Source organism: Opisthorchis viverrini (genome assembly GCF_000715545.1).
Source record: "Opisthorchis viverrini unplaced genomic scaffold opera_v5_229, whole genome shotgun sequence".
NCBI classification, from domain to species: Eukaryota; Metazoa; Platyhelminthes; class Trematoda; order Opisthorchiida; family Opisthorchiidae; genus Opisthorchis; species Opisthorchis viverrini.
The window spans coordinates 806,019-818,222 of NW_008751888.1; the positions used below are offsets into that span (position 1 = coordinate 806,019).

The following is a 12,204-nucleotide window of genomic DNA, read 5'->3' on the forward strand; positions in this document are numbered from 1 at the left end:
AAAGTAGATATTCCAGATTTAATGAATTACAAAAAGCGCGAGTACTGGTCGGTTTGAATGCAAGCTGGTGCATCGTGTCAGCAACCCCTACGTGGTAAAATAGCCTGAGCTTTCACATCGTCGACCATATGCAGGAGCGAAGACAAACAGGCGCAGAAAACACATGTTGGTACACCCACGTGAAATCAACTGCAACGGCTGCTGTCTCGGATCAAGATGTTATGACTAACACACTAACATGTCATTACACACTCTCTATATATCGACCAGAGCAAGCAAGCGGTTTTCTGATTGGCTCAGCCAGTGTAACGGACAACCAGTCCATGTTTGAAGTCAAACTAACAGCTCTCATTCTGGTGGACGGACTGCGATGCTCTAGTGAGGATTGGTAAGCCAATTTGATTCGTCACTCCTTTGAACCTTAGGCACTATCACATTGGGCGAATTTTTTTCTCAGGCAGGCATAATATCTCATTAGTTTTTTATGTATCGATTGGCCAAGCTGATAGTGCTTTCCGTCGGTACTTTGTTTAACACGCTGGAAAACTTTGAACACAGATCGATTGTAATCGATTACAATCGATCTGCGTAGGTCTACGGAATTTTTACCGTTTTCATTTTCATTTTACAGACGGAACCATGTATGTATACATATTCCCACATAAGTTAGCATTCCAGGGCACAGAAACTATTTATACTCTCGAGACATTCTTTGGGAATTTGTCTCAAAATGAAACCAAATTCTACCAGAGATAAGAGAACATCGCTTTGATGCCGATACAGAGCTGCGCATGCATTTTACAGACGCAGTTCATGCAGTCCATGCTTTTTAGGTCCTATGCCGTAGAATTAAAGTGTATATATTTCATTACGAGGAAGTTCACATTGTGAAGTTGTCGCATTGTGAAAGCGTTCCCTTGGAGGTGTGAATGTGGTAATTGCCGAGCTATTTCCTAGTTAGTGGTTCCTTATGAGGAAGGCGTCTAGCGATCACTTCCATGTTCCTTCAAGCAACTTTGCTTGGTACGTCTAGTACATTCATGCTCGCTAAATCACGCGACTCCTTTGTTCTGCAAATACACAAATCACAGATTTGTATATTTGCGAGATGGCCCAAGTGGTTAGAGCGCGAATTTACTGACCGGAAGGTTCGTGGTTCGAATCCAACCTCCGCCACTCGATCGTGGTTCGATCCAACCTCCGCCACTCGACTTCCCTGTCTAGGCTTGGGCAACCTGGCAGTATCCCAGCCCTCGTGCTTCCTTCAGGTGGCATGGCAGCTAGGCACCGGAAAGGTGCTACAACTGAACGCTTTTGAACACAAATCACGTGACAAAACCCTGTCCCGCTCGCCACGTAGACCAACAAGTCAGTTCCTGTTTTGTACGCCTCTGAACAATGCTATGTATCATACACACGTCAAATCATTCCATACATCGGATGACACAACACAGTCACCACATACTCGCGCGCACAGGGGGAAGGGGGGTCCGCGGACAATTACGGAACACGTGTAGCAGCTACACTGCAGTTATGCTCCAGACTTCGCCATTCTGCCTCGGTCTTCACTTCCGATCAGATGGGCAGCTACCACTGACCGCTTCACGTAAGGTACCATTGCGCTCTTATTTCATTTGATGAACTGTTTTAAGCATTCCTGGCGACTAAAGTCGATTTCTGTGTGGTGCCTGGTCGTTATGATGAAATAACGAGTCCCGAGCCTGGCACTGCTATTGGTTAGCACGCCATCCACTCATCTATCGCCTGATCGCATGGTATGGTCCGTAGAATCCCGTAGTTAAAACAGTGACGAGTAAGATAAGCTGGTCTGTTGTGTTTGGATAAAATCCCCTTTGTATTTCATGTATTTTTTGACTGGATCGTTCAGCACAGGATACAAAATGTCAGGAGTGCGAACTAGTTTAATATTCGGAGGGACTCCAAAGTAAGTATTCACTCGGTCCCATCGAGTTTCTTTGAAACAGAAGACTTAGCATCTGGAACTGTCTTATACTAACTAACGACATCAAGGGTTCTCAGACTATGATGTAATTCAGTTCCTAATGATTCTAAGGAAGAAAGGTGATTCTAATGGTGAAGCTTTTGTTCTTTAGGATATCAGAGAACGCCTCACCTCTTTTATAGCTGGCACATCCACATCATGTTGGGCACTTTAGTCTCACGTTTTGCTGTTTTTCATGTGGGCGTGCTGTTCAAGACAGTTTGCTGTCGCTGGCACTGTACTGTGGGCGATATTCTTTGTTGCAATATCTACCTCTTTACTTGTTTTTGTCAAAACTACGCATATTTGTGGTGGCTATTGTGAATGTCGGTTTTGCATGTCAGCATACAGTTGTACTGACTCTAAATTCAAAGCTATCACACTCAAACACACATGGTACGTTAGCAATCCGTTTCGGACTTGCTTATGACATGGCTCTACGCGGATGAATCCTTCACACACCGCCGCATGCGGTTTCTGATAAGCAGAGTGTACAGCCAGCTAAAAAGCTCAGTTCAAACCCGAGAGAATAGTAGTGGATGTTGAGTGGACGTTGAGTTTTCAAGCCATGAACATTCCCAACCAATGGCGCATGATTGTCAAATCATGTGGGATAAACCAATCCATCGAAACACAGGGTGTGTACATGGTGTAGTCCGCACCAACGATAACCAACACCCAAGACACATAAACATGCCTGACCATTGCTAGCTGGTATTCATTCAGTGTGCTCAGTTCAGTGGAGGATACAGAAATTCATTTCCAACACCACTGTAGGTTTAACACTTCAGTGTTCAGAGCGTTAAGATGAGTCGTCCAGAGATCTCTATGTTAAACACACTAAATTTAGTATAATGAAATATACGGTACAATTAACAACAGGGCACACACTAAATGAACGCAAGCTCCCAACAACAAAAAAACAACCAGTATTAGGGGCTAGAAACAGAAAACCGCACAAGGTTCTTTTGGGCTTGGGCGGTGGTACCTCCCCACATGACAACAACAGGTGTATATTATCCGCCCTCGCATGCATACACGTTTCACCACATATTCCTATGCATCCTACCTTTTCCAGTCAATCGGGGCAAGGTTAGGCATTTTGGTGGTTTACTGTTACCACCAGGATTAACGGCGGTAAAACTTACAACCCCTATACGATTGACTGCGGTCAATTTTGACTGCAACATACTCTAGCAATAAAGTGACAACATCGTGTTACATAATGTTCTGTGGAGAATTTCCGTCGTGTAAGTGAAGAGTTGAGAAGCGCCGTACAACTGTTTCATTTTTATTGGGAAGCATCAACAGCTCGCATGTAACGAAGCTGAAGTAATGAATTTACAATTCGCTACCTTCGTGCTAGTAGTTCGAATACCTAACCATTCGGTGATAAGCGATCGATCAGCAGTGTGATTAACTTGCACTTAGACAGAACGTGGTGGCACTCATCCTCCAATCACGGAATCCACATCACGTGGTCACTTATTGCATGTCCCCGGTCCCTCTAATGACAACTCCTCAGGTTTGACTGAACTGAACTAGATTTGGGTTTACTATTTTCGCAGATGGATTTGAACTTTAACGACCACCAGCGATCAATAATTAGTTCAAAGCAAGAAAATTTCACAAGGCTAATGAAACTTCCATCCGAGAAGTCGTCAATCCAGGATCCAGTCAACAATTGACCACGTGATGTGGATTTCGTGATTGAAGGGTGAGCGGTAGAATGCTGAAGATACTCACCAGGGAGAATGCAGAGAATTGAAAAAAATGGTTTCGATACTTCCGTGCATTCAGCCAACAGCGTGATTCCTATGGTCCATCGGGTCCTGAAATTAGGCCAATCCATGTCTGCGACGAAATATAGTAATGGTGTTCGACGTAGGGAACAGATACGCACGGAGTTTTATACATGTCAACTCCCAGATATTTCAGTGCTAAAGAAATTCCATCACATTCACCAAGGATAGTTTAACTGTAATTGTCGAAGCGGTCACCTGTGCATAAGTGATACTGTTCCCATGTGCTAGGGAAGAAATTTCACTGAAGTACCAAAAAACAAAGGACCGCTTCAAGTCAGCTGTGCACAGTATGCCATTTACAAATATGAAGTTAATCTGCAGATGTTACAAGCCATACACTGTACTTTGGAAGCCTAATTTGTTGCACGTTTTCACCAGTATTCACAATGTGCTTGCAAACCTGATGTGCTTTACGATCGTTCGCTTTGGTGAACCCGCCTTCCCTGTTGTTATGCGAACTAGAACAGAATTACAAAAACATTATCCTACGCCATGGAACGCACACAGCGTATCACATTGCATCGGTGGTCACTAAGATCTGTTCAGAACTGTGTAACAGCCCCTTGGCAATAGCATTTTGTTCCTGTGTCTTGTGACGATTGGCTAAGATGAAGGGACAGCTAGTGAGACCAGTTGAATCGTTCAGCTGTAACACCCTTTCGGTGCTTGGCTTTCATTGTACCCGAAGGAAGTACGGGGGCTGAGATACTGCCAGAACGTCCAAGCCCAGACGATGGCAGTTGAGGAGCAGAGGTTGGGTTCGAATCACTGACCTTCCGGTTAGGAAGTTTGTGCTTCAGCAGTGAACAAGTCATATTATCTAGATACTCGGAACCCAGCTCGCAACGTTGCTCAGGAGATCAATGAATTCGATTTTCACGCTCCGGAACGTACATTTTGCTTCGTGCTCTCTCTCTGTTCGACTTCTTGCTATGACTGACCTATGACCTCAAATGGAAAAGCATTACGCAAAGTCGCATAATAACCCGGACTGGTCGATCGGTCGGAACGCATGGTGAATTTGTTTTCCCCATGCTTCAGGGCCTATAATCGAAAAACACGAACTGTCTGATACCCCAAAAGGCCTCAGTAAATTGAAGCAGATGACCAGACATGTTCGAAGCTACGTGAAACTGTTCAACTCTCTTTTATGTGCGCACCTATGTTGAACGACCTATATGTATTTTCTGTTGGGTTATGTGCGCGCCACATTGACCGCCAGTCTGGCGGACCTAGCGTTTCAAGATATGAGGTGGTGTCCAGATGGCTGAGTGCACTTGCTTTGGAAGGTATTCAACCGACTGTGTCTAACGTATGCGACCCAAGAGAGACCAAAGCCGTAATAGAATTTCGAAGCGCTTTCAACAACCTAAGTAGTGGTGTGATCTGTCAAGAAAATACGATGCGATATCTCGAATGTCGTATTGACTGAAACATGAGGCAGACTTTGTACAGTACAATCACTTAAAAATATTATAAACAGGCGATTCATTTTAGCCTCTTGTTGGTGAAATTGAAAATGAGTGCAATCCGCGCACAATCCCTTTAGTTTTATATCGGCGTCTATGACCTTTGTGTGACCCGTCTTTGAGGAAACCCAGTTCTTATTCTTGACAGTACAGTAAGTTGAGACGATATACGTATTTTTAAAGAAGAGTTTCTGTGATTAGCTGATAACACGTGACGTTACGATAGGAAAGATAAGCGATACTTTGGTCTCAGGAAAGAAGTTATCCTGCTCCCCATAACGGCAAAATATTCTCCAGTGAGATAAGCATCGATTTATGTATGAACCAATCATCACCTTCCTCAAAGCTAAATGATCGATTGGGGTTCTACTAAACGTCCTCGCCCGTCACGCTTTTGGGGAACGCTCTGCTAACCCGTGAGTTTGAGCACTTTTTAGGTCTACCACTTACCTGTGAAAGATATTTAACTTTTGTTTTAGTTCCAGTTCTGATTACTTATTGAATGAGGCATGTCAGTTGTTACGACCATCCCAACAGAGTCAAAAACCTCTGGAACCGGTGCCGAACAGGCAGTCGACCTTTGCCAGCTGATTAACGAGGCCACATCGGAAAATACGGAGCGCAATTCAGGTCGGAACTCCTACTTTTGGTCATCTAAAGGACGGCCATGTAAGTGTTGATCTGGCTTGGTGCTTTGGATCAATTAGTTCACCTTGTTCTGTTTTGTAATTTCAGGGCAGAGCAAAGTTTTGTATTCCACTGCCACATAAAAGATAGTGTCTTTGCTTCCCGATGAGCGATAAACCTATTAGTTCAACCAAAACAGAAGAAAAAATTGTGGGGATTCGACAGAATTTAACATGTGGGGTATCGCGCATTTTCTTTATTGTCTGATAGGACAATTGGACGATTTCAGAGTACTTTAAAACTAGCTTCCGAAGAATATTCAGTAATCTAGATTGAAAATAGTTTGTATTCGGACAAACTATAGTGTGGTCTTCGATTGGAGATACTCTGAACAGTCTGAGAGGGCTTGATTGAAATGAACATCAGTGAATTACCAAAAATCAGTCTGTTCAGGTACTCATTGACTTTTGAGAGGTGGTACTGTCAGAGCACAACATCGTCCAACTGTTGCACCCTTTCAGTAAACAGGTACCACATCACCTTAAGGAATTGCGAGGGTGAACTTCTGCCATGCTGAGCATACTTAATCATGAGAGGGAGATACGAATGACCTTCGTTTTGACGCATCATGTCTCTGGAGCTCAATTTCAACTCAACTGGCACAGAAAAAAACAGTACCTGCTTGAAATAAGAATAGTAAAATCCAATTTCAGTTCTGAAGGTCATCTTGCATTCACGGCTAGACATGTCTGAAAAAAAAAACGAACTGCTTTATTGTAGCAAGTTGGTATGCACATAGTGTAGGAAGCCAGGAAGCGACAAGGGTTATCAAAGTCACGCTTACTGTCCGAAGCCTTCAGCGAGTTCGGATCGATCGGAGACTACAAGGAATTCTCTCTGCGTCCCGACCCATTGGAATACAACCAACACAGCTTATGCTTAAATAGAAAAACAAAATCCTAACATACGGTGTATCGGGTTCCAATGAACTTAAATCAGAGGAGGATACTTTCAGCAATATCCTGCTTCAGCCTTGGATTTGCAGCCCAAATTCACTCATTCTAAACCACAGCAAAAAATCGCAAGATGCGAAATGGTTCTTGTTTCTCAAACGATCAAACTTGGTCGAATGAACACCTAAGTATGAGCAAACTCCTGGCTCGGGGAATCAGAACAACAACGATAAAGTTAGAGAAAATCTGGGCGCCACACGCAGTAATGGAAACACTCCTCATAACTGATGGGATCGTTTGATTTTTCCACGTATTGGTGTGTTTGCCACAAAATCCCTGAATAACAGCACTTGGTACACAGATCCACGAAGCACATAATCCCCGTGATTCACTCTCCGCCACCAAGACAATGTCGTGTAAATGACTCAGGATGGAATGCAAACTAGAAACGATACTGGAACAGTGATATTCACAGGGACGCTGGTGTAGTGTTACCTTCCTGAACGGAGTTCACGAGGACCGGATACCTTGTTGTCGAATGCCATCACTAGGATCGCGATTTCCTTGATTAGACGCTTAGTCTCTACGTTTTTATGGCAGTGAAACAAAACAGTGTACAACCACATAATCGGTGTGTTGCCGTCGAAAGGTTTGTGGTTGTTGGATTGCGCATTGCTTAAAAACATCGTAAACAACAGATTCAGCTGGATTCCGGGTGAGTCTCTCGTCAAAACCAAATTAGTATAAAAATGAGTCTATTTCGCCAATTTTGTGCAATTTGGGTTCAGGTAGAGCATAAAGTTGACGGAAATTTGGGGATTGCGCCTACCTGGGGAGGCCCAAGAAGGGGAAAACCGGTCGTGGGCTGTCGAAGAGTTTTCAGCATTTTTAGGAGTGGTGTATTGCGTCTAGACTTCTGTCTTTATTTTGACCAGTTCATCTGTTTTTCTGTTCATCTATGTCGTTCCACACGTATCGCTGTTATGCGCAGTGTACACAGGCACTTGGTGTCACAGGCAGACTGAACCCGCTGACTGACTTCAATCATCTCATCATCCGCTGTTGTAATTTTCAGTTTTAAGTGATCCACTGACAAGCGGTCTATCCCTGCAATGTTGCGTTCTACGTACGGGGCTTAAGATATTTCGATATTTTACCAGACGCCCGTTCAAACGTCTGCTCCGAATCAGTTCTAATTTGATCCTGTTCTTCGTCATATATTCGATGGTTGGCATGCTTGGAAGGCAACGTTTACTGACTGCCATTTCGCTCTACAAGTTTTCAGTACTTTAGTTAAACTTATTGAACAACACAGCCCGGAAGGACTTCATCCAGAGGAAACGGGGGAACCAAAGATTGTCTGAAGCCATGAATATCTGCGAACAGCCAACCATAAGGGAGGCCTTACCGGTAAGGGGATAAACAATGGGAGCTGCGGTTGAATACCTATGATGCCAGATACAAGTTGCGGACTGGGTCGAACTCTTTCTGATACCTTGGACACTTTCGTTTTACGGATTCTGTTCCGTCCGTCTGTCCACGTGAATATAAGGTCATCACACAAACGAAAGTTGAATCAGCAGCCAATGTCTAGTGCCACAGATCATAAGGTCAAGTACCTCCTATTGACGCGATCCGCTGGACGCAAAATAAGAGGGAGTGTCAGTCCTGTAATTAAATTTTGATTTGTATCTCCTGTTCGGTCAGACGAATGCTGAATCCTGTGTTCTGGGACTTCGAAAAAATTCTTGCCGAGTAATCATCGCGGTATACATATTCAGCATACTCGGATAGCTTGTACGAGATTTGGAGAACATACGGCTTGCAGATGATGATGACCTGTGCCCGTAGGTCAAGTTTTGTGGTAAACTGAAGCAGAGTTTTTCACTGAAAATGGCGAAACATACCGGGTTTATTATAGCCGGCTCCGGGAGGTTACCAGATAGTTTATGGCTAGTGATTTACATGGTGAGCAGCCCATCATAACACTTACCATCGAGTCCCAACTTAGGTGAAGGAGGCTGCTGGTGGTTTCGCAATATAGCAATATAGCTGACGCTTATGATTAATATTCGGCTATGGGTCCATGAGGCCTAATCAACTAGTTAGATGTAATCCACGTCAATCATAGCGGACAGCTGAACAGACCGAGCTGACGCCCACGACTAACATGCAGCTAGGGTAGCACGCGCTTTACAGTTGTTTCATCCTCATTTGGAATCATCAGCAGTAAGCGTTTCACGAAAGTGAAGCGGCTTCATTTACATGGTAAAATCTCCACTAAGAAAGTAACTACACTTGTTGCTGCTGAGACTTGGTTGAGTGGTCATTTTGAACGGTCAGCTTGAAGACGACTTCAAGAATGCATTCGAAAAGCCATCGTAGGACGCCTATGCGCACGCAGTTTCTCGGACCCCTGATGGAGTGTGGTCCACACAACCTCTTACTGGACGCAGGTCTGTTTGCTGTCCCCGGATCATGTTTTCACGTTTTCACGTGAAACAAGCGACGGACAGTCTAGTTACGACGGAGATAAAACTGATTCCTCTGTGATTTCCATGATCACGTCGAGCACCTTCAGCGAAAATGGTCACTGCTATCGACACATTCAAGTTCACTGAGGCAGTCTCTTTCACCCAGTTAGGGGCAGACACGTTAAACAGCACTGAACGGATTTCACTTTCATCCTCATCCATTAGGATCAGCAGCTTGGGGGGCACTTGATCGAGGAAAGTGATTCATCTGTGTCTATGTTCCCTACCCATGTTCCTTATTGTTGAAAGTGTTCGACCCAGCGATTCAGGCGTTCTTCTTTCTTAGAGATGGGTGAGCTAATTTTTATTGCTGGCTGTTTCGCTTACCGAAGGCTTTGGGCCTGTTGCGTACATCTGTTGGGATAGCCTCTGAACATTCTCGAAGTTTCTCGCTCCCTCCGTCTGTTCAGCTTTGTGGACCCAGCAGGCTTCTCGATCGGGACAGATGTTATCCTTCACGTGACACCTGACAATCGTCTAGCTGTACGCTATCTACGACTAGCCTAAACGCGTGTCCGATCTTTGAGTAGATATAGTTTTTAGGTGTTCAGCCGTTCCACAAGGAAAGCGTCCAACATGCTACAGAGATTCTGATAGTACCTTCCAGTAAGAGTCAGCATCAGAAGACGGACTATCATAAAAAAGTCTCCAGTACACGGTTTTGATAGGTTTGTTTCACACTCGGTTCAGAGGGCTTCTCAAAAGCCAGGTATCTTGAACGCCCGCGCAAAGCTCAAGGAAACACAGTAAGGGACAAGCGTGCTGCCAGAATGCATACACGTGTTTCAGACAGAACAGAAATTGGCAGCTGATTCATGCAATTTAAAGCGGAGGCGGTGATGTCTACCTGCGAGAGTGGGTCTCATGTCGGGGACACTAAGTGCCCAGAGAAAGTCTGTGGTCAGCATGTAACTGCGGCAGACACTCGCTTCCATCCGTACTTTTGGATTGCATTCCAATATGATAACGTAATTGAGTGCCAGAGGCTCTCGGTCTGCCTGCATACGTGTTCATGTCTCCTGCACCCACAGTGGCATCTTGAGCTCCTAAGCAGCGTAATAAACCAGTTAAAGTGCCGTAAAACTGTTGACTGTGAGGTAAGCAGATTCAAGGAAGATTCCTTCAGGTGGTGTGGTAACTAAGCACCGGAAGGGTATTACATATGAACGCTTATTAATATTACAGTCATAACTATTGTTCTTAAGCAGATGCAACGAACAAACAGCGATGGTCGACGTATTTATGGGATGCTTTCACAGACGTCTCCAAACTAACCGCTCACAGGTGACTACCAACAGACCTGTATTCAAGCGACGATCTTTAAGCCCGATGGGATAAAACAATATTCATCCCAACATAGCCGTTCACGGCGGCTTCTGGTTTTTCGAATCCTTGTTCCACAGAGACAACATACATAGGAAGCGAGTTCAGCGTACATGAAAACCTGTAGTTCAGCTTGCTACAGAGTGTGGACGGTAAAGTCCACCAACTGAACCGAAAATCGGGATTTGAAGCAAGATTTCGAAGTGCCTACGACTGTGGCTGCCGAGTTAAACCTATATATTGCAGCTCACGAAAACGACCGGTGTACGGGTCCGTCAGTCCTTAAGGGCAGGCCCACGGAAATGTCGTTGGTAGCTGACTGAGGAATGGCCAAGTGAAAGAAAAGGAAGGGAGGTGTTAGCAGTAGCTTTTTGTCACTCACCCACTCTGCCGTTTGCAGCAAAACTAGTACCACATGATGGCTGGTAGGGCATGCGGTTATTTGTTGTTGTGCGTTTCGTGGTTCTCTGTGGGATGGGGTTCTGTTAAATCACCCAGGCCCAGATAAGCAGATTACTGTCCTCAACCCAAACCACCGCACAGCGCTGAGGGCCGATCTCTTACGCCCCATGTAGTGCGATCAGTCATAGTTTGGTCACCTTTGTGAATTTCACTTTTTCCCTTGATGTTGAACCGTCAGCTCAGTAAGGTTCTCAGAAGATACCTCACTCCTGGAAACGTTTGCGCAATACTCTAGGACAGTCCCGAAAAACATAAATGATTCATTTATTCCACCCTCTGAAAATTAATCAGTTTGTATATTCAGAAAACGTAGAAAAGTCGCCTGTTCGTATAGCTACACAGATCAAACACCATCTCTATATGTTATTCTTTCTGTTCATAACGTAGCCTTTGTGGAAAGACATGGTTCATTTTTCACCACTGGACAAGCCCTTCCTGACTGGTTGCAAAGAGACTTTGAACAGTTGTTTGAATCGGGTAGTAAACTTGAAGAAATTTGCCGGATACTACCTATATCCCGAAGATATGCTAGGAAACTAGTCCAACGGTAGGTTGTTTGTGACGCTTGTTACAGCTGTTCTCTTTGCTTATGTTTCCTAGGATTCAGTAAACACCTCTTTCATTTTACTATCGCTGACCCGTTGTTATTGTTGTTGTTGGCTGTCGTCTTCAACTTAGAAGATTGTATGTATGTGGTTGTTTTTTTATTCTGTTTTCGTAACTGAACAAATTTTGGAGCGTTTTGGCAGACACCCGGGCATTTTGCCGGGTGCTTTACTTCAATGCGCGCTCGCTGAACTGTAGTGTGACAGATGAGGTGAATGCACGAATCTGCAAGGCTCGAGCCGCGTTTGCTTACTTGGGACACCTATGGCGTCAGAATGGTTTATCCCCGAATCTGAAGGGACGTGTGCATCAAGCTACAGTACGGGCTGTTTTGTTGTATGGCTGTGAGACTTGGCCTGTTCGAGCAGCGGACCTGAGACGTCTTCAGGTGTTCGACAATCGTTGTCTCAGAACCATAGCTCG

General features: G+C 44.6%; 1 protein-coding gene across 1 annotated transcript in view; it reads left to right on the top strand.

Moving 5' to 3' along the window:
• Positions 1-368: 368 nt before the first annotated feature.
• The window catches only part of T265_08701 (hypothetical protein), a gene marked incomplete at both ends in the record, with an annotated part of 17,740 nt that continues 5,904 nt past the window's right edge, over positions 369-12,204 (top strand). The window contains 2 exons of the mRNA XM_009174575.1: positions 369-388; positions 5,756-5,945. Coding sequence (XP_009172839.1) covers positions 5,786-5,945 — 160 coding nt within the window. The remainder of the gene's footprint in view (positions 389-5,755; positions 5,946-12,204) is intronic.